At 40.0% G+C, this 25,629-nt stretch overlaps 1 protein-coding gene across 2 annotated transcripts in view; it reads left to right on the forward strand.

Annotated features, from left to right (window-relative positions):
• Positions 1 to 24,773, forward strand: part of LOC129105494 (E3 ubiquitin-protein ligase RNF123) — a 114,080-nt gene extending 89,307 nt beyond the window's left edge. For both annotated transcript variants that reach the window (XM_054616553.1, XM_054616552.1), the window contains exons 38-40: positions 4,804 to 4,898; positions 20,476 to 20,561; positions 22,648 to 24,773. In XM_054616553.1, coding sequence (XP_054472528.1) covers positions 4,804 to 4,898; positions 20,476 to 20,561; positions 22,648 to 22,747 — 281 coding nt within the window. In that variant the 3' untranslated portion in view covers positions 22,748 to 24,773. The remainder of the gene's footprint in view (positions 1 to 4,803; positions 4,899 to 20,475; positions 20,562 to 22,647) is intronic.
• The last annotated feature ends 856 nt before the right edge of the window (positions 24,774 to 25,629 follow it).

Raw genomic sequence — 25,629 nt, forward strand, 5'->3', positions numbered from 1 at the left:
GTTGAGGTTGGGCTCGTAATGTTTCATCAAAATAGCAACATGGTCAGAACTCTCAAAGTGAGGTGTTCTGTTTTGCTCCATCTGCATTTTGACAGCGTGTCAGTGTTTCATTCTCTTTTTAACGGTGATTATCTCATTGGAAGTGTTCAGCGTGAGCACGTTAGCATATGTTTCGGGGTTTTGCAACCTTGACGAGTTGGCTGTTCCAACAGCACTTTGTCATCAGACTGTGGAGGTCAAACAGAAGTTTTCATTCCCCGAATCTCTCAGAACCATTTTTAAACTAGTGATTTGACACTTTTACATCGACTCATTCGTGATCGACCCAAACAATTGTCTGTGAATGTGCCGACAGCCGATGCCTTCGTCTGGAAAAAACGTGATTTTTACAGCAGCTGCAATAAATGTTCATGCACCTGCATTTCTAAAGCCACCATCTGTTTAAATTGGACATTCCTGATTGCTGCATTGACTTTGTTCTCAATTTTCAGTTATTTTCTCAGAATCTGCTTCAGTGCAAGAGCTGTTAGTCGCCAGTAAATAACAAGAAGAAGAAGAAAGACTCTCTCTCTGTCTTTTATTATACTTTTCAATCTTTTAATATCTGTTTCTTGCTCCACACGCTGTCAGTTTACAGTGAAATATTTCTAATTCCCCCCCTGTGTAATCTGGTTTTATCCATCTACACGTCTCCCCTTTGTCTGCACCACTATAATCCTGCGTAAATCATGTGCAGCGATTGTAACCTCTCTACTGCAGATCAAAATCAAAAAATGGCAGCCGTCCAACAAGCCAATATCACGGGCCTGACCGAGGTGCTACCACTCCCACAGTGAAAGAAGATCTGTCTGATGAGGGGTTATGGGGGAGTAAATGGAAAGGCAAATCGAAAGCCATCAAGTGAGAGGGTGAATGTGGAGAGAAGGAAAGGAGGGATAAACACTGTAGCAGAAGAAGAAACACTCTGATTGGTGACAGCATGTTTCAAACTGTTATTTTCACCACTTAGTAAATTCGATATTCACTGAGAACCATTTGTCTAATAGCCCCTGCACTTTGTCGTTTATAAGTGTTTTTGAATAATAATTATGGGACAAGTGAATTGAAGAAATTGTGGTCGCTGTTGATGGTGTTTTTGCGGGATGATCCCAGGCGGCTCAGGTTCTTACAAGTGAAGCCGATTCAAAAGTGTCTTAAAACGTGCATTCTCTCTACTGACCAGCAGGGGGCGACTCCTCTGGTTGTATAGAAGTCTATGAGAAAATGACTCTACTTCTCTCTTGATTTATTCCCTCAGTAAACATTGTAAACATGAGTTTATGGTTTCAATCTCTAGTTTCAAGTCTTCTTCAATACAGCATGATGTTCATTTAGTAAATGATGCTCCATTTAGAGTCAAACAGACCATAAAGCAGGGGATGCTTTAGGGCGGGGCTATGATTGACAGGTCGACACCAGAGACGTATACGGCGTCTCTACGTCACTCCTCCCAATTCCAAATATGATAACTTCCGTTTATCATCTACACAACCAGAGGAGTCGCCCCCTGATGGACAGTAGAGAGAATGCAGTTTTAAGACACTTCAGCAAAAAAACCCACCATGGTGACCGCCGTATTGCAAGATTGCAATAGCGAATTTTGCTGAATTCAAGTCTTCACAACGTCAGTCCACAAACCAATGGGAGACGCCACAATGACTACATCCACTTGTTATATACGGTCAATGTACAATGTACCGGTACAAAAATAGTACCACGTACCAGTTGCTATCCAAAACCAAATAAGAGAGAGTTGAGTCGAGCTGTGCAGGAACCATAAATATGTAAACGAGTCGAAAGATATCTCTGGGAAGTGCGAGTCACAACAAATGACAACAATATGAATTTAATGTGTGTACACATTTGGCGGAGATATTACTTTTGCGATTGAGTGCGATTATTGTCACCATCTTGGCCGCCACGTTAGCGTACTTATATTTGTTTATTGGCTGTAAACACAAAGTAAAGCTGAGGCTGATGGGATCGCGTTGTCTTTGCAGGTATTGTTTTCAAAAGAAGGAAAGAATGAAATGTAAATGTTGATAAGTAAAATGATGGAAAGAGAAGTGAGATTGAGCCTATCGGAAACAAAAGACGCACTTCCAGAGTATCCGAACTTTTCTCGAGATTATTAGAACCGAGTGCGGTGCCAGTCTGTGGTCGTGGAAGATCTGCTGCAAGTTTGGACCCCCCCCCCCCCCCACAGCTGCATGGGGCTTTCGCTTGTTTATCAAAAGATTACTCATGGCGTGTCCAAATAGCACCAAATTCAGCACTGCACTCCCCTGGGTCCCCGGCGACACGCCCGCCAACCTTGAAGAACTTCAGCTGAATGGATCTCGAGATATGCGAATGACAAACACACAGACGTATACAGATAGAGACTCCTGGCACTGCAGTTAGATAACGGGTGGAAAAGCCTCCATAACATAGTGAATTAATACTATGTGGTATGAAAGCCTGCTTGAAGGTCCTTCAAAAGGTACCACCAGACATTTATTTACATTATAACATCTTGATTTATTATCATTAGCAATGACAAAGAGTCGAACAACGCATCAGAGGAGAAAACACAAATGGGGAGCCCCGGGGTTCATTGCAGGAACGCTGCATCATGTCTGAGATAATTGGTGGGAATAAACAGCTCTGTAGTTAGTTCAGAGGATGAGCAGCTGTGTGCTTCACTGGACATCATGCACACAGTCTGTCTCATACGGAGCCGACCGCCTTTCTTCATCCAATCATCTTCATCAAACCAGTGCAGATTTAGAGGCCGACTCTCAAAATACCCTTTTACAGTGAAGATATAAGTGAACAGAAGCTAAGCTGACTTCTCAAAGTTAAACGTGACACATTTCTTCAAAACAATTGAAAGCAAGATGACTTTTTAACAGTTTCAAAACAATACTGACAGAAAAGAGAGAAAAGATTGGTTGCTGACGGTGCTCACATTTTGTGAACTGCACTATAAGTGGTGATTTCTTTCTAAATAAAGAAGAAGAATATGTTTTGTCGTTCACACTATGGTTATACATTACTTATATATGAATCATTATACTTTTCTATGCAGCTAAACCTACATATAGTATAAAACTTTAGAAGTTCTGCCAGGTTTCTCCATAAGAATTGAACTACAAAGAATCCTGTATAGTAAACCTTTGAGGTATTTGTACTTAAATTAGTATTTCAATGTTATGTTACTTTATACTTTTACCCCACTACACCTCAGAGGCAAATACTCCACTACGTTTATTTGGCAGCTTTAGTTCATTATCAGATTTGTTTTAAGAAACAAACAACATGATCAAAGTACAAAATAGGATCCATTATTTCAGATTAAAAGTTAAAATTAGCTTAACTTTGTCCAAACACAACAATAAAGTACTGCTTACCTATTAATCAATAATAATGATCCAACGGTTGAATACCTCTGACTGTAGCCATTCTGGCTTTTTTGATACTTTAAGAACATTGTGTTTGTTTTGAACAAAAGTTCTGGCCATATTGAACCTTTAAAGAAAACGAGTTGAACATTTCTTCCACCTCTGGTCATAATGAAGCCTATACGCATCACCCAGACTTTAAAAGAGTGTATTTTATTGCAGCAATTTCAATAAAAGTTATTTAGTGTTGAATGAAGACAGTGTGAAGATAAGAAGAGACATTTTATGTCTCCCAAAAGAGGCAAATCTAACATTTTGATGTTGAAATTGTTCACCACACTAAACAAAGTACAGGCTGATGTGAATGCCATTAGTTCTGGTCATGAACCAAAGTATTGGATACATTAAAATGTTGACCTGACAAAAGATCAGTTGTTAGTTTTGGGTGTCCTTTAGGGAAAATGGGCAATCCTCGGCTCCTGCTTCCTCCATTGAGGTCACAAAGTGGGCTCTTTATCGTGGCCATTCCACTTCCTGTTCTCACACCAGCTTGAGGTTAGCGTATACATTGGTATCTCGGAGACTAAGTGGTGGTTCCACGCTCTCCAGTGTGATTGCAGATGTAGAAAATGTGTCTTTTCTGAACAGAATCCGATACTGATCATAAAATAAATAAAGATTGTTGGATTATTTCTATTGTTTTGTGTAATCAGAGAGCAGCTGCATTTATTTTAATTTTCTTTCCTGACGTCAGTCTTTGTGGTTTATATTTGGTGCTCCAGCTGAACCGGGATCTCTGAGTGTTTCCCAGATATCATTATTTGCAGACTCTGCGTCTCTCACTGATCCTGTATCAGACCTCAGATCGTGTTACGTAGGAACCATTATCGGTCTGTCAGATATGGATCACATATTACTGTTTTATTGGTTTACACATGTTTAGTGGAGTTTAATTTCAGGGTAAAGAATGTCTGAACTTAATAGTGATAAAAATATCAGACCTCTCCTGCTCACACGTTCAAATGTTTAATATAATTATGTTTTTATATTATTGCACTGTGTTTATTGTTAAACATCAAGTCACATACCTTTTATGTGCCAACCAACTTTGGAATAATCCATTTCGAATTCCGATGAAGTTTGTCTTTTAGCATTATTGACAAAGACATCTTAATTGCAGCATTTCATTTCCCCCCAAACATAACGTACATGCAGTTATTTTGTTGGAGCTTCTTTTGAAGATGTAATGTGCAAAGTGCAAAAAGTGGCACTGATGGACTCCACCCATTCATCTGATCTATCACCTGCTGAGATATCATTACGATGGAACAGTATTTTATATTATATTATACAGTCTTTGTGTTTTCTTTCCCACCAACAGACACGGACTACATCAGCGAGGAGGAGAAACAGAAGGTGGAGCTGATGTTGACCTTTCTCACCGAAGAATCCAAACAGGCTGCAGCCAGCACCGCTGTGAGTACAAACACCGACCGGCCGGAGTTCACCGTCATGTGACTCTTGCTCAGCAGCTTGTTACTCCGTTTGTTGTAATCCTGAAACGCGTTTACTGCAGCAGGTTGTGTTTTAATGTTCGTCTCAGGCATAAATCTTAAAGCTCGTGGTTTTAGGGTTTGTTAGTGCAAGTTTAGGGGGAGTTTAGGAGAAAAGAAACGTATGTAACAATGGAGCCGGTGAAGTTGGAAGTTTGGTCCAGACCAGGCGGCGAGTGAAGCCGATGCTGAAGTGTCTTAAAACTGCATTCTCTCTACTGACCATCAGGGGGCGACTACTCTGGTTGTATAGAAGTCTATGAGAAAATGACTCTACTTCTCTCTTGATTTATTCCCTCAGTAAACATTGTAAACATGAGTTTATGGTCTCAATCTCTAGTTTCAAGTCTTCTTCAATACAGCATGATGTTCATTTAGTAAATGATGCTCCATTTAGAGTCAAACAGACCATAAAGCAGGGGATGCTTTAGGGCGGGGCTACACACTGATTGATAGGTCTCTACCAGATACGTATACGACGTATATATGTCACTCCTCCACAATCCAAATATGGTCACTTCCTTTTATCAGTTCGGACTGATATAATAACGACCATAATCCAATGGCAAAATCTGCAAACTTGATGCTTCAAAGTCAAAGTCCACAAACCAGTGGGAGATGTCATTACGACTACTTCCACTTCTCATATACAGTCTTTGGTCCAGACAGACTGGTGCTGTTGCCCTTGAGGATGAAGCTGGTCAGGAGAAAAAACCTTTCCTCCTCCGCAGTGGAAACCCGATCCTTTACTCTCCACTTTAGACTCCACCACAGATTTATTATTGATAAGGGAAGGAGGAGGGGGAAAAAGAGAAAAGGGAATGGAGGGGGAAAGGAAAGTTGTATAAACCACTTCATGCTGCAAAAACCTGTAGATCAAACTTCTTCAACGGTGTTATTAGAAATCCTCTCGTAGACAACAGCTTCTGTTCATGCTGAGGAGGGGATGTTCATGTGGAGAATGCAACAGAGAGAGCAAAGCAAACTGTCGGAGTTGAAGTGCAGTGAGTTTCCAGCCTGAGGTACATTTCCACAAAGGCACTAATGGAGGAGATGCTCTCTGCTCTCACTTGGCTCCAAGTGGGAAATTACTTTCTCTTTAATGTTGGGGGTTTCTGCGCATGATTGGAAAGTATTCTCAAGTCCAATCACTCGGACTAATAAATGGTATATAGCTGGGAGGCAGCAGTCATTTATTCCTGCAGAGAGGCTGGTGAGGTTGAATTAAACATCGTCTGTGTGTTTAATACACAGCAGAGATGGAAGCGTAATCAGATTTTGGAAGATGACTGTGCTCTTAAGTAAGAGAAACAGATGGTAGCCAATCAACCATCCTATTTTTTTACACTTCTAGCGTTATTTTTTATTATTATATGTGAAAGAGAAACAAAAGAGAAATGACTTAGAAAGGTAATAGAGATTTATTTAACATATTTGCAGATTTATCTTTGTAATATTATTCTTCATGAAGCCTTTGGCAAAAAAAAAGTAGTAGTATATTACTATAATTTAAATGAATGATTCCGAACACTTTTCATGGACCCCCTGGAATACTCTGCTGCTACTGAAAATTTTCTGTTTCTGAGTTTATAGATCAGCGAAATGAATCACTTTGTTTGTTGCACAATGCTGTGAAGAATAGACAAAGATCAAACCACAGATTGCTCCACACTGACCTGAAGGGTTTTTCCCGTCAGACATCACTTGATGAAGAGCTGCACATAAAGTTTGCCCCCAGTGTTAAAGGTGCCCTGTGGGGGTTTTGACCTTTAGTAGCTCTATTGAGCCGTTTTATTATTCTTCCACGCCGGCGTCCATTCCAGTGAATGGGATATTTCAGGAATGCCTCCAGGGAATTTCTTCATATTTGGCCCAAACGTCCACTTGGACTCAAGAAGGACTTGATTAGAATGTGGTGTTCAAAGGTCATTGTGAGCTCACATTTTTGGCCATAACTCAAGAATTCATAATCTATCTAGAAGGAATAGAACCCACAATTATCAAACCGAAAGTCTGGACACCAATGGGCTGTGAAGGCGTCATAATACACAAACAAAAATATTCAATCTCTGTAAGAAGCGGCGATGTATGCAGGAAGTCATCAATTAAGACGCATTGTGCAATCTTGCCAAAAACGAAATCACACTCAACAAGCTCTCCGGTCTCTGGCGCGATGTACTCAGCAGTGTGTTTACCATTCGTTATGTTGGCTTTTAACATAACACTCCATCCAAAACAAACCAAAACAACATTGTGCAAAAACTTTTCCCACCCCATCACGTCTCTGGCTGCAGAGTAGCGGCCAGAAGGCAGTGATGCACTCAGCTGTGTTATCACTAGCGGCCCCAAACATCCGGAGAGTGGGTTAAGAGAATCGAGCAGCAGGCAGTCAGTATACATAATGAAACAGCAAATAAACAGAGTTTTGAGAAAGTGTGAACCATTGCAACCACAGGAGAGGTTCTTGAGCATGCAGCCATAACTGGCCACCCAAAGGATTGTGCGGCTAGCTGCTACAGAATGAGAGATTAGCCGTGGACAGACATAAAGTTGCACACGATGTCACTCACAGATGCACGAACACACACCTCCAGGCAGAGATAATTTGGACAATTTCACACAAATGTCTAACAGGATAAGATGATGAAGTGACGACATTTAGTTTAAAACCTTTCCAAGTCACAAAATGAAAAAACTAAAAGTCGTGCTGGGGGGAAAAGAAAGACATTTGCATTCCACAGTTGCTCAATCTACATCAGGCCTCACATCTCTTTTCTTTTATTTATTTATGTAGTATATGCATATATAGTTATTGCTATATCGTGCATATGCACATTAATCATTTTCAATAAATTAGCATGCATGCACGATTATCAATAACCTGCTTGTCTTTTTGTTCTCGTATATAGATGTCTGAATATTGTAGTTGTCGGTATTTGCTATCTGAATTTTGAGAGAGGGTTGAATAGTTTTGTATTTTTCAACTGAGTAACATCTGCAAACAAGGTCAGTGAAGAAGAGGACTTTATTCAAGCTTGTAAACGTACAAACAAAGCCGAATACATTTTTTAATCTGCTTTTTAAATGTTCTATGAGGAAGGAAATGTGCTCGGTCTGTTTGTAAGAGCTCAAGGATACAAACAATGAGATAGCAAAACCTTTGTTTGTCTGTGACAAAACTCCAGAAGGAGCTTAAGTATTCATGTTTATGTTTTTGGAAGAAGCAGAGAAAATCTCGTGTAGAGAAAAGAGTCGGTAGAGGAGCTGGTCCCGGTCCTGGTTTGTGATTCCAGATGCCACCTTCAGCGGCCTGTTTGTTATCGAATTAAATCATTATGCTGTTTGAAAAGCTGTCGGGCGTCTGAGCTCTCTTTCTTCTAAATGTTTTCCGTAGACGGTTAACACGCGCACTCACACACAAAGTACACAGTCGACCCAAACTGCTCTGCGGGTTCTCGAATTCATCAGCGCGCCGAGGACGGCCGCTCTCCGGTCTGCTTACGTTTGCCAAGACAACAGCTCGGGGTGTCAGGGCAACCAGATCCACGGCGTTAAAGCTCTAATGATTTTCCCTCGAAATGGAGATGGGGGAGGGGAGGAGGGGAATGAACAGAGGAACAGGAGGAGAGATGAGCGACGAGCTGGTGTCTGATGACCTTTCTGTAAATCTGCCCAGCTTTTTCCAGCTGAGAGCTGCTCGGGTTTTGACTGCATGTTCACACTGTCAGTGATTTATGAATGTGTGATATATGATGTTTGGCCCGCAGTGGACTCTGATTACAACTAGAATAAATAATGTTTCAACATAAAGATACCTCCTCATTTTCCTCAGAATCTTTTGCAAACCGAGACGTGGAACACATTTTGCTCTCTGATCTTATGTCTACCTTTTTTTTCCTGCAGAAACGAGCTAAAAGGTCACGAGCTGTAAAGGGCGAGCGGCTAACAGGCGACTGTACAGTGTGAAAGAGAAATCTAGGATTGTGTTTAATGTTGCTGCAGCGATGTTATATTTCATTTCTGTATATATAGAAATAAACATATATATTTATATTCATATCAACATCAAAACACGGACGCATAAACAGTTTTTGAACCGTGAGGTCAGTAAGAGAACTCATTCTGCTACGGCGTCTGTTTACTACCTCCATTTATCTCTCGTAGTCTCTCACTGTGCAGAATGCTTTCATTCAATGTTCAAGCTATACCTACGAAAAATGTATTTGCTGTATTATGATATCCTACATATTGTGTGCACGTATTTAACCTACGTGGATGGGGTCAAAGAAAACAGCCTGTTATGTCTGTCAGCTGAGCGTAATTTTAAAGATGAGTTTTCATTAAATATTTTCTTCTCTTGTGGTACAGTGTATAAACATACTCTATCCTCCAAGAAAATCTCTATCCCATTAGCAGAATAACAGTTTATTCCCCTTAAATATTCAGCTTTCATTCAACTGGAATTTAAAGAGAACCAGGAATGCACTTTGTTTTCTCGTCCGGGTACACTCTTTTAAAAAAAAAAGACAAATTTCAATTCAATAGAGCCCTTAATCTTGAGCATTTTCCAACTGGCAAAAAAAAAAAAAAGGTTTTTTTCTAATTGAAAAAATCTTGTAAACATATATGAATACTGTTGTTTTGTTCATTAACCCAAACACATACTGTTCAGGGTAATCAAATATGTTTCTGTGTCAAAGTCAGGGTAAACAAAAAACAACATAATTAGCTTTAAATAAATATAACATTTGGTGCCAGTGTCGCTCCGTTTGGGTAAGAAGCAGGGGGAAAAGTTTGTCCCTGTTAGTGAGTCTTCTATCAGAGGGGTTTCATTAAATTGGGTCCCTTACAAACCCAGACAGCTCAGCAGTGAAGTCAGACATCCCTTTCCAGCTCTGCTGCTACTGCTGCTGCTGTCAGCACTAACAAACTGATAAGCTGCAAAAAGCTGCATGTCTGTCAGGGTGATGAGCAGCACTGAAGCTCCACAGGGGATGGTCACCGTCGCCGTCGCCTCTTCTCTTCGTTATACAACTCAGACTTTCAGCACAACACTGCGACAGGAGGTCCTTCCTGCCAGCTGCAACCCAGAAGCCAGAAAAATGTAATCATTAGATGTTTCTGCAAACCACGGGACACCTTGAATGTCGACATCTCTGAAACAATCATCTGTTCATTAATCTATTTTATACCAGCCTCTTAACAGGCTTGCAGAGCCGCACAATTCCAACATTGTGAGATGATTAATAAGGTTTTTGGCAACAATTCTTCTTGGTTAAGGATAGAAAAAAAGATCATGGTTGTGTTAAAATAACAACGTAATGGAAAAAACCTCCTAGTGTGAACAAATAACAACCACCCTTAGGTAACTTATCAATGTGACTGCATTATTAACAAGCGTAAAGACAACGTTTAGTTTTGGTTTCACACGGGACACAAAGTCCTGTGTTTGTTTGACCAATCCACTGCCCCTCCTCCTTGCTTTCTCAAATGTCATACTACGATGGATATCATGTTCTTTATAATCGATGTAACTTTCAATAACTCTCGCTTGATATACTACACCCCTATCTCTGGACAAATACAAAAACTTTGCCATTCAACGTTTCCAAGTTTTGCAGAAACGTACAATGCCAAATACACAGATGCAAATTTGGATTGTACCCATGCCTATCCAACGCGTTCTCACTCCCATCGAGTCAAATACAGAAACTTTGTCAGTCGCCCTACGCCTCAAACAATGACGCTCTAAGGAGAGTCAATTTTTCAGGTCTTTTCAGAATAAACTTCTGTGTCCACATGAGCCAACATGTTTAGTTCAAAGGAGGAAAAAAAAGCACTTGTTTAAGTGAAGGTAAAAAGATCATAGTTTGGGGTAAAAATAAAGTTTTTTTTGTAGTTAAGAAGGCGTCTTTACGAACGTGCTGTAACTTAAGCACTTAAAATAAGAGAACTTTGTCTTTTGGTTTCACGGCAGGACACAAACAGTGGCCTCCTGGGTGGCTCCCGATTGGAATTTCTGGCATCCTGATCTGTAATACTCCAAGGCAGATGGACAGTCAGCAGAGGGGATACAGTTTACACTTTATTAGCTTTTTCTATGGAAGGTGGCAACTTTTTACGATTGTTCTGCCATCTGTTCGGTAAATATCTATAGATGTCTTCAGCAGCTGGACAGGTTTCTGCACTGGGTTATAGGACTGAGTGCAATGGACGTTTCTACATCATTTACAGATAATCAATAGACATTTTGTAGATTGAAATCATGAAATCTCAGAGTAGCAGATCCAATCACACTCCAACAAAGTGTACTTAATGACATTGAAGTTGTCTGGGAGGCATTGGTAGCTGGACACTGCCTTTATTGGACACTGTTCACCGTCTGTCTCATCAGGTTTGACTGTTAATTCAAACCATCAACATTTACAAGGCAGCGCTGCAATTAAAGACATTTAATTAGATGTTTCAATTTGTATGTGCTGAGGTTATCAAGGTGAAACTTTTAAGCAGCTCTTCCAGAGATTGATGCAGCAGCAAGAAATGCGTTTCCTGGTCAGCAGGTCTGAAGTAATATTTCCCTTTTTATGAGAGTGACCTTCGTCGGGTTTCTGCCCACTCAGCACCGAATGTGACGGCTGCAGTCGGACAGAAGCACTCTGCAGATTCAGGAGGACACACGGTTCGACTTGCACAAAGATTGTGCGGACACTTTGAACCTTCCTGACTCAGCCTCAGCCTCCAAAGTGCACAACTTCCACACACACAGTCCATTACACTTCTACACACACACAGTTACACACTGGCTGCTTCTATTCACTCGCCTGGAAAAGTCCTGAACTTTCTGCAGACATTTATTCTCAGTTTTACACCAGATTCAGCTCTCTCTTTCACTCTGACTCTTGATTTGTATCCATGTTAGCGCTGTGGATGTTCTTCATGAAATTGAGACATCCAAGTTCTCCTCAGGACTTTTTATCAAGCGACATCATCGTGTCAAAGATTCATCACGTCACTCTTTTAACATCGCCGACTCACAAAGGATAGTAAAAAAAATAAAAATGAAAAAGATGCAGCCTAGCAACAGATTTGGTCTTTTTTTTTTAACTCCAAACAGTCTTTCTTGTCAAAACCTTGTGTCGTGGACATTACCCACAATGCACTTGTCCCTCTGACAGTAGTGTTGTAGATTGCGGTGTGTTATTCTAGGAGCAGCTAGTGTATCCTGGAGCCTCTACCTCCAAATTGTTATGTTTTAGGGTCGTCTGTCAGTCCGTCTGGTTCGTCCTCGTTAAAGTAAAATCTAAAGAATGTCCTGAGAGGACGTCTTTAAATTTGGCACAAATGTCCACTTGCACTCAATGTTAAATTTGGCTGTCAAAGGTCAAGGTCACTATGTTCTCACGAATTGCGTTTTTGACCAGAACTCAGGAATTCATCTGCATTTTCCCACAAAAGTTGGATGTAAAATGCAACTTGACTGCAGTCATTTCAGTTGACTTTTCTAACTTTTTATCTTCAGTCTAAACGGACACCTACTCAAGAAACATCACTTGATGTGACCTTTCTTCACACAGCTGAAGTTGGTTTACAATCAAAAAAGAACTGTTGTTTACCAAGCAAAACATGTCAAACATCTGCTGGTCAAATATGAGGATTCATAGCTTTACTGTTGTCCTTTCATCACAGTAAACTAAATATATTTGACTTGTTGTCTGTAACATCGCTATGAACTTAACTTAACTATGTGGACAATAACTGACAGATTAATTGATAATGCAAACATTAGTTGCAGTTCTTTGTTTTTATCCTGCTATGATTCCTTATTTAAACACTCCCCTCCTTCTTATCATGATAGTCTTTCTCCCCCCCCCCCCCCCGTCATCTGTTGATGTTTGCCCCTTCTCGCCTTCACAAGCTGCCACACTTATTTATTTCTGGCATCCCTCGGCTCGCCTGAGACCAGACACACACATTCCTCTCCACACGAGTATTTCAGGATTCAGATGTATGCTGGTTCCACCAATCACATCACCTCATTCTCCTCTCGGCCCCGCCTACTCTCAAACCATCAGGACTCTGTTTTTGGCTCAAACATGTGCAGCCTGCTGGGTGAACTTCACACACACACACACACACAGACGTATATTACTGGCCTCTCTTGCTATGCCTTCGCCTCATGTGACAGATTGCGTCGTGATATTTATTTTATTCCCGCACCCGACAGTCTCTCTGAACTCAGCTGTGACTGGACGCCTGGAGGGATTTTGTTTCAAATTTAGCACAAACGTCCACTTTAACTCAAAGATGAACTGATTAGGATTTGGTGGTCAATGGTCACTGTGACCTTAAAATGACATTTTTGCTCAGCTCAAGTCTTTTATATGCTAATTATTACAATTAATCACAAATGTCTGTTAGGATAAAGTTTTCAACAGATATGGATGTTATCTTGCGGCTGATGCAAAGTGTCATAACTACCTGTCTGTTTCTACTCAATCAAACCAAACGCCTTCTTTCTTTTTTTTTTACATTTGAAGCTTCTATTGAGGTTTTTGTTTAAAATCCAGGAACAAAATCTTCAATTTGTATGAAGTAGTTAATCAGATTTAATGATTGTCTTTTTTTTTTTTATAAGTTCATGAATACAACTTTGACTGAACACTCTGAATATGGGTGTGGAAATGTTGCTTCCCGTGGTCTATTTGCAACTCTTTTTGGTTTGTTTTTGAAGGTCTTTGTGATTGTTTTGAGTCTTTGTAGTTGTTTTTTGAGTCTCTTTCTTATTGCTTTGAGGCCCTTTTGTGATTGTTTAAAGTCTCTTTGTGGTCGTCTAGAGTCTTTGTGATTGTTTTGAGTCTTTGTGGTCTTTTTTTATTCTATGCGGTTGTTTGGAGTCTTTGTTGTTGTTTTGAGACCTTATAGTCATTTCTGAGTCTCTTTGTGGTGTTTTTGAATACCAGTATGGTTTTTTTATGAGTCTTTGTGGTCATTGAATGTCTCTTTTGGTCATTTAGAGTATTTTTGGTTGTTTTGTGTGAATCCATGCATTCACAGTGTCCAGATGACAGGTCTGCCTCGGGGGAAATGTTACTCACTTGATCTCCCGGCACTCTGACTGTGTTGGTCTGTGCACACACTCATGAAACAGCCTGCAGGAAACAGCACCTCCTGGACTTCTTCATCGCCACTTTTATCTGCATCTTTGCAGAAATACCGGATTTAAACAAACTGAATAGACGACAAAAAAAAAAAGCCTTGCACATTCAAATGTGTATTTAAATATATCAATGAAGCTTTGGATTCTTTGGTTAAACCCCAGTTTCTGACTGTGTATGTTTGGAATGAAAGCAATCTTAACTGCGCTCCAATAATTTGACTCATCATTCAGTTTGTTTGTTCTGTCTCTTTGTGGTCGTTCATGCATTCACAGTGCCCAGATGACAGTTCTGCCTCAGGAAAATGTGACTCACTTGATCTTCCTTCACTTTGTGTGTGTTGCTCTGTGTACATTCTGATGAAACAGCCTGCAGGAGTGATTATCCCCTCCTGGTGCTTTCATCTTCACTGGCCATAGCATACATTCAGAGGTCTTTGTTGTATTTTCCATCTACCTCTCCGTCCTTCACTCTCTCATCTTTTCCTCTTTTCGGTCTCTCGTTTCCTCTCCGTCCTTCACTCTCTCATCTTTTCCTCTTTTCGGTCTCCGTCCTTCACTTTCCTCTCCGTCCTTCACTCCGTCTCATCTTTTCCTTTTCCTTTCCCGTCTTTTCCTCTTTTCGGTCTCTCGTTTCCTCTCCGTCCTTCACTCTCTCATCTTTTCCTCTTTTCAGTCTCTCGTTCCTCACCGTCACTCTCATCTTTTCCTCTTTTCAGTCTCTCGTTTCCTCTCCGTCCTTCACTCTCTCATCTTTTCTGTTTCTCAGTCTCTTGTGTCATCTTTATCCATCACTCTCCTCCTTTCTGTCACTCACCCTTTCTCCCCCTGTTGAACTCTGTTTGACATTTGGGTTATAATACATTTTGCGGTGGGAAAGGATAAAAGGCTTACAGAGAGTTTTGAATTGTGCGAATTCAAATTGCATCCAGTTGACAGCCGGATTCGGGGGCAAATTTGCCTTTATAGCACTTTGAAAATAACTTATTCTTTACAGTAGGACTGACTCCTGACACCTGGTTTGGCAGAATACACAGATTCACTCTGAACTTAATGAATCTGTTATTAAGTCTTTCATATCTCGTCTCTCAGTCAGAGTGAATTCCTTTTTGTTTGAAATGTCTCTTAACAACAGTGTGAGAAAACCGTTCAGACAGACGGGTCGGGCAAGACACTTAACCCCAAACTGCTCCTGAATGCTGTGTATTTGGTGTATGTTTGGGTATGAATGGTTAGTTCTCATGGGCAGGTGGCACCGTGCATGCTTAGCCCCTGTCATCAGTGTATAAATGGGCGTGAATGGTTGAAACATGTTGTGTAAAAGCACTTTGAGAGGTCAGAAGACGAGAAAAGCACTAGACAAGTACAAGTCCATTTACCGTGTGTCCAACAAGAAGTGATGCTGTAATAAGAGCAGCTCGAACAACAAAGGCTGAATACCTGAATATGAGGTTGTTGGTGGAAGTAAACAAGCTGCCATAACTGAAGTCAAACTGATTTCATGCAGCAGAAGAAAAACATATATAATCGTCTTTAAAAAAACGTCACTAAAATCAACTAAAACTTTTCCATTTTGCAGATTATAACCTTTATTTTAACGGCATTTAATGACTATATTTCCAACATATAACTAATTGTACAGCATCTCTTTCAGATACACAGTGTGAGTATATTGATCATTAGCATGGTTGATGCTGTGTAGCAGGGTGATGGAGGTGTGCAGAGTGAAAGCTTGTTAGTGAATCCTCTGGAGCAGATCAGACATGTGGGAGGGATCAGCTGATTACAAAATAAAATACAAGAGAAGTGCTTTCAAATGAGGCCGAAAGAAAGAAAAAAGAGTCAATAGTCCAAAACTGTCTGTTCATTATCTCACAAGACAAAGGAAATCTACTTTCCAGTTGATGGATCTTACTTTTCTTTTCAACATTTTTGTTTCCATGATATTTCCATCGAAAAAATATATATCTTTACAAGTTAGTATGGTATAAAAGTTTCACATAAAAACACAAATAACATACATAAAACATTCATTCATCCATTCATCCATTATCAAAGTAAAGAAAAGTAGAATTTCACATAAAACAGACAAGTAACAGACTAAGAGCAAAGTGCATCAACATCTGAATTAGCAGTACATTTAATACATTTTCTCTTAAAAGACGCACACAAACAAAATGGTAAATAAAAATAAAATGTAGTATTTAAAACATTGCAAAACAAAGTATTTATATAAAATTATGAATGAAATAGGACCTAATATGGAGCCTTGTGGGACGCCGTTTTGTACATTTAAAATGCAAGAAATAAAAACACTTTTTTTGCAAACAATCGGCCAGTTTTGGAAGACAACCCTCTGTTTACCAGCTTCTGTGACAGAAAAGAGTAAGCTGAGTGGTCAACTGTGTCAAAAAACTTAGCTAGGTCTAGGAATAATAGAACACAATATTAATTTGGGGCCAATGTCATTTACGAACTAAAACGAGATTGTAAGTCATTAAGATATAAATTCAAATTTTTTGATTTCGATTTTTAGGTTATATGGACTTTGTTCTGTTATAAAATACCCTTGAGGAGGGATCCAACATTTCTGTATCTGTTTTCTTGTTGTCGTTAGTTTAATTTGACCATCCATCTCAAGGGATTATCGGTTAACGTTGCTAAATGAGGCTTTAAAAGCAAAAGCTATTAAAATATAAACATGTACAGTGTCATCCCACGGTCGTCGCTGTCAGAGGTGTTGATGTTTTTACTCACAGGAGAAAAGAGGCGAGAGAAAGAGTGAACATCACAGATTGGTTTGGAGACTCTTGACAGCAGATTATTTCTTCATCAATAGTCTGCGGTCAAACTGCTGCAGACGCTAAATGATTACCTGATGAAGTCAGCTGTTCTGGTTAGAATTGACAGTGTGAGATGAAGATCGACTGCAGGTGTCAAAAGGTCCAGCTTTTGAGAGACTTAAATGAGCTATCAACAGAGAAGGTGTGAATGACGGAGGGCAGAAGCGAGGAGAAGGACGTGGGCGATCGAGGGAGAGGAGGAGGAGGAAGAAAGAAATGAGAACTGATGAATGAATGGGAGCGAAGAAGGTCGAACTCAGAGTGTGCAGCTAATGGCATGACAGGAAGACAAAGAAGTGCTGCTGGGAGAGGAGAGGAGGACGAAGAGAGACGGAGACGAAGACAAAGAATGACCTTTGATTCTCTTTGACGGAGACGAAGACAAAGAATGACCTTTGATTCTCTTTGTGCTCGTTTCAAGTCTCTCTGTGTTAATTTCTTGGCTTTGTGGTTGTTTCAAATCTTTGTGGTTGTTTCAAATCTTTGTGGTAATTTCAAGTCTTTGTGGTCGTTTTGAAGTCTCTTTGTGGTCATTTCAAGTCTTTGGGGTCGTTTTCAAGTCTCTTTGGGGTAATTTCAAGTCTTTGTGGTTGTTTCAAGTCTTTGTGCTCGTTTTGAAGTCTCTTTGTGCTCGTTTCAAGTCTCTTTGTGTTAACTTCTTGGCTTTGTGGTTGTTTCAAATCTTTGTGGTTTCAAGTCTTTTGTGTTAATTCTTTTGTGGTAATTTCAAGTCTTTGTGGTCATTTCAAGTCTTTGTGGTCATTTCAAGTCTTTGGGGTCGTTTTTGAGACTCTTTGTGGTCATTTCAAGTCTTTGTGGTTGTTTTCAAGTCTCTTTGTGGTAATTTCAAATCTTTGCTGTCATTTTCGAGTCTCTTTGTGGATGTGTTGAGTCTTTGTGGTATTTTTCGAGTCTCTTTGTGGTTGTTTTGAATCCCATTGTGGTCGTTTTGCTCTTTGTGGTCGTTTCTAGTCTTTGTGGTCGTTTTCAAGTCTCGTTGTGGTCGGTTCAAGTCTTTCTGTTCGTCTTCGAGTCTCTTTGTGGTCGTTTTTGAGTCTCTTTGTGTTCATTTCAAGTCTTTGTGGTCGTTTCAAATCTTTGTGGTCGCTTTCGAGTATCCTTGTGGTTGTTTTGAGTCTTTGTGGCAGTTTTGAATCCAATTGTGGTCGTTCTGGTCTTTGTGGTTGTTTCTAGTCTTTGTGGTTGTTTTCAGGTCTGTTTGTAGTTGTTTCAAGTCCCTTGTTGGCTATTTTGAAACCCATTGTTGTTGTTTTGAGTCTTTATGGTGGTTTTCGAGTCTCTTTGTGGATGTGTTGAGTCTTCATGGTAGTTTTCGAGTCTTTTTGTGGTTGTTTTGAGTCTTTGCAGTGGTTTTCCAGGTGGTTTCAGTAGAAACGTGTGTCCACAGTGAAACCCCTGAGCTGCATGAAGACAGATAAATCTATTTTGTCATCTCTTTTGTCATCAAATCATCTCTTAACGTCGTCCAACATAATAATAATATTTCATGAGTGCTCAATCACTCGTTTCACCTGTAATTTAAATGTAATTAAATTCTTTTCCTTCCTGAGTAATGTTCCGGCTCTGCAGCAGTTTGACAGCCAGTGTGCTGTGGGTGGTGAAGAGTGACGGGGGAGGAAATAGGAAAGGTGGTGTTTTATATGGAGGAGGAATAAAGTAGAGAATGAGGAGAAGGGGGAGGTTGAAGACGGCATGTTGTGTGAATACGAAGGAGACAGGAGGACAGTGAAAGTCGAAGCCAGGAAGTGAAAGTTTGGTAGAAAAAAAGCTCCAGACCTGAACTTCTTCACGTTAATCTGAGCTAATTAAACAGGTTGGTCTCTAAGATAATTGTAATATATTTATTATCTCAATCTTAAATAAATGAAATCTGTTTAATAAACTAAACTATATGAAAGAGACCGTTCTCCTCAGGTCAGTGAGACCAACATTTCCATGATAGCTTGTGACAATTGCTTTGATTAATCAATGAATATCCAGTCAAACTCTTAAAATGCAGCATCAGAGCAAAGAGGACTTTAAGAAGTCTTTAATGTGTCAGATTTAAACAACAGGAAGCAGAATTCACTCTCAGAAAATGCTGAATCATGAAACTGATGTGAAAATGTGTCAGTGTATTCGCTCTGTAACGGCCCCATTTCAACGACATGAAATATGACGTTGTGTCGAACTTGTTAAAGGACGACCTTGTGATTATTACTCCACAGAAGAGGAGCCTCTTTTTGTTTTGAACAGCGCTTAAATCCTAAAATATGGAAACGACTGTCGAGGGAATAAGAGATCCTGAGGAAAATACATCATCCCTGCAGAAATCTAACTGTTGTTTACAGCATCTCCAATGTGAGAGAGAGGAGGACTGGAGGAGAGAGGAAGGAAGGGTGGAGGACGGAGAAGAGAGTAGGGGTGGAGGAGGGAGAAAGGAGGATAAGGAGGTGGGGTGGAGGAAAGAGGGAGGAGGAGTGGAGGAAGGAGAGGACACAGAGTAGGACGAGGAGAAAGAGTGGGGAGGGGGGGTTGAAGAGAGACAAGATAAGGAGGAGGAGAGAGGAAGGAAGGATGGAGGACAGAGCAGAGAGAAGGGGTAGAGTGAGGGGATAAGAGAAGGAGGAGAGAGGAAGGAAGGATGGAGGACAGAGAATAGAGTAGGGGGGAAGGAGAGAGGAGGAGGATGAAGAGGTGGGGTGGAGGAAAAAGGGATGAGGGATGGAGGAGAAAACTAGGGATGGGGTAGAGAAGGAAGGAGGGGTGGAGGACGGAGAACACGGTCGGTTTAAAAGAGAGGGAAAGGCGAGAGGGGGAGGATGAGGAGGTGGGGCGGAGGAAAGAGGAAGGATGAGTGGGAACGGGAGGGAGAGAGGGAGGAGGGGTTGAGGAGAAAGAAGAGATGGAGAGAGGAGAGAGGAAGAAAGGATGGAGTTCAGAGAAGAGAGTAGGGGTGAATGAGAAAGGGAGGATGATGAGGACGGAGGAAAGAAGGAGGATGAGTGGAAGAGGGAGAGGATAGGGAGGAGGAGGAGGAAGAGAGCAACAGGAAGTGAAGAAAGGTTGTGAAGTGAAAACGTATGAAGAGAACAGACGGGATGAAAAGTGAAGAAAAGTCTGAGAGTCGAGAACGGGTGATGAAGATGATGAAGATGATGATGATGCCCTCCAGAAAGGCGTTTCTCACGACACCTGTGGCGTTAACTCAGACCTCCCATGATGCAATGGGGCTAGAAATAACCAATAGGAGAGTCAGTTATGGTTTTATTCACACACAGAACCAACTGTCAAATAGTGAATTGTCTTTTCAGCACTTCAGTTTTTGAACAGATTAAATGACCAATTATAAAACATATTAATCACGGAGCCGGGCTAGCTGTTTCCTTCTGTTTCCAGTCTTTATGCTAAGCTACGCTAACATGCAATGTAACAAAAACATGGTTTATGACGTTCGAGGTCGTCACAGATGTCCTAACAAAACTGTTCTTCCTCTGTCATAGCCGACCAGTGAGGAAGACCTCTGCCCCATCTGCTACGCCCACTCCATCTCCGCCGTCTTCAAGCCCTGCTCACACAAGTCCTGCAAGTGAGTCTGCAAGCACACACACACACACACACACACACACACACACACACACACACACACACACACACACACACACACACACACACACACACAATAAACCGCAATGATGATCAAATTATAGTTTATCGTAGTATTTTTTATCATCAATAATGTTGAAGAAAATGATTTAAGAAAAATATATTTATATACAAAAAACAGCTGTTAAGACTAATATGATAATAAACATGAAAAACATGAAAAATAATGAAAAATAGAACAAAATAAAGGACAGTTAATGACCAATGGCTTAGTTTGAACAGGTTCATTATTATTTATTTCTTTTTAGTATTTTTATATTACTCTGTAGCTTCCCAGCGGTGTTCCTTTAGTAATCAAATATTCACATTTTGGTCAAAGTATTTACGTTTTTGCATCAAAATACAATTTTCCCAAGCACTTCTAAGAACATTTTACCTGTAATGTGACGTAGGTTTCTGCATGATGACGTCCTATATATATATATAGATATATCTATATATCTATATATATATCTCTCTATATATAGAGAGATATATATCTATATATTTAGATATATATAGATATATATAGATGAAGATGGATATATTCATAGTCAGTGTGTGTTATGCAGTAACATAGAAGGTCAGCGTGCTCTAAGCTAATAGGAAAAGAAAGAAAAGTAATGAGCTGCTATATATATATATATTAATATATATATATTTATATATATATTATATATATATATATTAATATATATATATATATATTATATATATATATATTAATATATTATATTAATATATTTATATTATATATATATATATATATATATATATATATATATATATATATATATATATATTATATTAATATATTTATATTAATATATATATATATATTTATATATATATTTATATTTATATATATATATATATATATATATATATATATATTAATAAAAAAAAAACTTTTAAAAAAGCAAACTGATTCTATAACAAATGAATAATGTCAGATTCCTCCTAAATGTCTCCGCTGACGTCGGTCTGCAGCGACTGTAACGTTGCCTGAAGGCCTCATCGATCTTAACATCTGACACACACACACACACACACACACACACACACACACACACACACACACACACACACACACACACACACACACACACACGCATGCATACCTGTGTGCATGTGTTATGGTGTGAGTCAGCTGTTTGGTAACTGCTGATTGTGGCTGAAAAAGCCTGTGGCGCCGTGGGCAACAGACCTCGGCTCAATTCATACCTCGATGCATATTTCATGTTATCCCCGAGGTGCGCTTGATTTAGCTTAGCTCAGCGGCCGTATAGATTATTCTGGTGCTGATTGAGAGTGCTGTCACGGGGAGTAAACCACACTGCTGATTTGTAATCAGCTCCAAGGCCAAACTCTGGCTGGTTTGTTAACCCTCTGCACCGTCTCACCCTCTTTCCTTTCCTTTAGTCATCCCTCAGTATTTACTCCTCATTCTCTCTTCTGTTGCTTTTCTCCGTCACCTTTACCTCCTGTGCTGCTTCATTATGAGGCACGGTCGCCTCGTTGGAGAAGAAGATGCTTTGAAGCAGAAAAGAGGAAAATATGAGAGGAGATGGACATTTACTGAAAAGATTCAAGCTTAACTGTGTGACTGCATTTACCAAATGAAACATTAAATATAGTTCTAAGTGCAAAAACAGCTTCACCTCCTCTCCATTTGATATACATTTTATATGTGGATAGTTTCATCTGTACAACAAGATACAACAAACAACAGTGAGCTTTTATTTTGTAACCTACCCCTCCTGTTTCCAGTCATTATGCTAAGCTAAGCTAAGCACATTCTGGTTGTAGCTTCATGAGGATTGTGTAGCGTGATGCTAACGCTCAGACTCCGCTTTAGTGAAAGGAATAAACGCAAATCTTGCCCATAATTCTTGTAACTTCTACTTAAACTTAGCTTTATAAATGACTGCATTTAAGGGATAAAATACTCCTCTGACCTTTGACCTCCGTATATGTGAGCGAAGACGATCACATGATCATTAAAATGTGTTCTTGTTGTTTCTGTGTAGAGCCTGTATCAACCAGCATCTGATGAACAACAAGGACTGCTTCTTCTGCAAAGCCACCATCACCGGGGTCGAAGACTACAGCAAGCCAGCCGCCTCCTAACACACACACACACACACACACACACACACACACACACACACACACACACACACACACACACACACTCACACTCACACACGTTAGCTGTTATCCGTTAACACTCACTCATCTGAAAGCCCTTCAAACATCCCATCACATATCAGTGAACCCAAAGATTTCTCACAGAGGTCTGTACTGCATGTGTGTGTGTGTGTGTGTGTGTGTGTGTGCGCGTGTGTGTGTGTGTATTTATTTTGGGGGAAAGCGATTCATAGAACTTTTACTTTCTCTCGTCTGTTCCAGTAAACGGTAGACGTCGGTGTGAGTGAACATGTGACGTGAAAAGAGCAAATGAACATTTTCTAAATACAGTATATTTAGCCTGACAGTGTTGGTCATAAATACATAATATCTATAATATGTAAATCCATTCAAAGCAGTGGTTTCCAACCTCTGGACTAGGAGTACTTTAAACATCTCAGAGGTAACTATTGTACTTTTTGCTCCATTTGTCTGATGTATCTTCTCAGATGACAGTTTTTCATCTCCTTCCTGTCCAGTGAAAAGCTCGTATCTCCAGATGTGTTGCTGTTGAACGTTTGTGATGAACTGAAGGATGAAGTGTTTCCTTTATGTGTTGAGAAAAACTTCTTCAGCTCTATTTACTCTGTAAAAAGCATCGTCGTAATGATGTTTTTCTTTTTTAGAGATACGTGGTTCTCACAGGAACATCTGAGGATCTTATAGAATACGATGCATTGATGTAGATCCAACTAGCTGACAGGACATAACGGACATCGATGCAGCAATAACATTAATCCATAGACATCATATATAAACAAATATATAAACACTGACATTCTTAACTCATAGTGGAGTATTTTCAAAGAAGTGGTAGTTGTGGTATAAGTACTTTTACTGCATTAAAGGATCTGGATACTTCTGGCAGCGTTTCCAAAGATAAATATGATTAAAAAACAATATTTCTTTGGACTTCTTACATGAAAGATCTAAATGAAAAGTCTCTTTTTGTGTTGAATTCTCACACTTCCTGTCGCCACTGAGGCCATGACCTTTAATAATTAAGGGATCATTAGTAAACGTTTCATTTAAAAGGTTGGAAACCGAGGTTTTAATTCATATCAGATTTATAAAGATCCAGGTACGAACTTATAATAAATATATATATAAAGTAAATACTTACCCTCCATCAGTTTTATATTCTCACTTATCCTGTTCTGGGTCATTTGCGAATGGATCTTAAAATCCCAGCATGCATTGGGAGAAAGAAAAAGGTCAAATCCTGAGTGGTTCTGCAGTGAATCACACGTCTAAAGCCGTTCAGATGAAGCCTGATTCTAGATCAGACTTTCTGCGCCGATTGAGTTCCGTTTAGAGTTCAGTTTGAGGTCTCCATGTTTGATCGATCGTCTGAGTCGTTGATGAAACGTCCGTCTGATTTCCAACATGGCTGCTGTCAGACGATCGCTTGTTAACCGTCGTAAATGATTGTTGAACTTCCTGCCGTCGTGTTTCTCATGTCGTACCTGGACTCTTCATCCATCTCCATCTGAGGCTCCCTGTTTTTCTCCTTTTCGTCTTAACTTTAACTTTACACAAAGTGAAGCTGCTTTTTTCTCTTTTTGTTGAATTTTTTTTTTTTTAAATCGGCATGTTTGAATAACTCAATTAGAAGTAACTATGGTAACGACTGATTGGGGGTCCCATGTTTACGTACAGGGTCGAAATCAAACGTTTTGCGTGAACGCAGTATACGAGGTGAATAACGACGTACAGTGTCTGTACAGTTTAACGCTAAAGGCAGGCGAACACATGAACACCTGAAGATGATTCAGAGTTTACCTGCACGTCCAAAAAAACCACAAACACAGGAAGTCTAACTCTTTACATCTCTTTAATCTTCTACAGTCGCAGAGTCCAGGCTGAGTTTGTGATATTCACTGTACTGTAGTGTGATATAGTTTACAGGTTTCTACTTTAAATACAGGTTACATCGTAGCAACTGGTGTCTTTTCTTACCAAGAGAACAGGACACACACAATCACACACACACACACACACACACACACACACACACACACACACACACACACACACACACACACACACACACACACACACACACACACACATTTATTAACTCACAGGTATATGTGAAAAAACAAAAAACAGTCATGATGTAGACAGACAACAGGGAACTCTGGACTCAGTGTCCTCTGTACAGCAGGGTAGTCACACACACACACACACACACACACACACACACACACACACACACACACACACACACACACACACACACACACACACACACACTACACAGAGTCAGCCCTCAATATAAAACATAGAGTCCTCGGTGGTGGACAGCAGTGTCCTTCAGTGTGAGAACTAGTTGTTATATAGCACAACAACTCACTTCCACCTGTCAGTACAGGAACACCACACACACACACACACACACACACACACACACACACACACACACACACACACACACACACACACACACACACACACACACACACACACACACACACACACACTCAAGCTCTTACAGGACGGCAGGTGTGTGCCGTATTTCACCTTTACCTCTGTGGAGAAACTCTCACACAAAGACACACACACACAGTCAGGGAACAGAGGAAAAACTCACATCATCCTACCTTTTGATGGATTAGTCAACGGCCCCCTGGGCCTTTGGGGTGACTTAACATACCTGTTAGAGAATCAGTTAGACAAACCGATCAATTAGGGACACAGAATTACTGCAGAGAGACACAAAACGAACACAAAGAGACACAAGACGACCATAAAAACACAAAACAAGCACACATAGACACAAAACGACCACCTAGAGACTCAAATCAACCAGAATACATAAT

This window comes from Anoplopoma fimbria, chromosome 17, assembly GCF_027596085.1.
Source record: "Anoplopoma fimbria isolate UVic2021 breed Golden Eagle Sablefish chromosome 17, Afim_UVic_2022, whole genome shotgun sequence".
Classification (NCBI taxonomy): Eukaryota; Metazoa; Chordata; class Actinopteri; order Perciformes; family Anoplopomatidae; genus Anoplopoma; species Anoplopoma fimbria.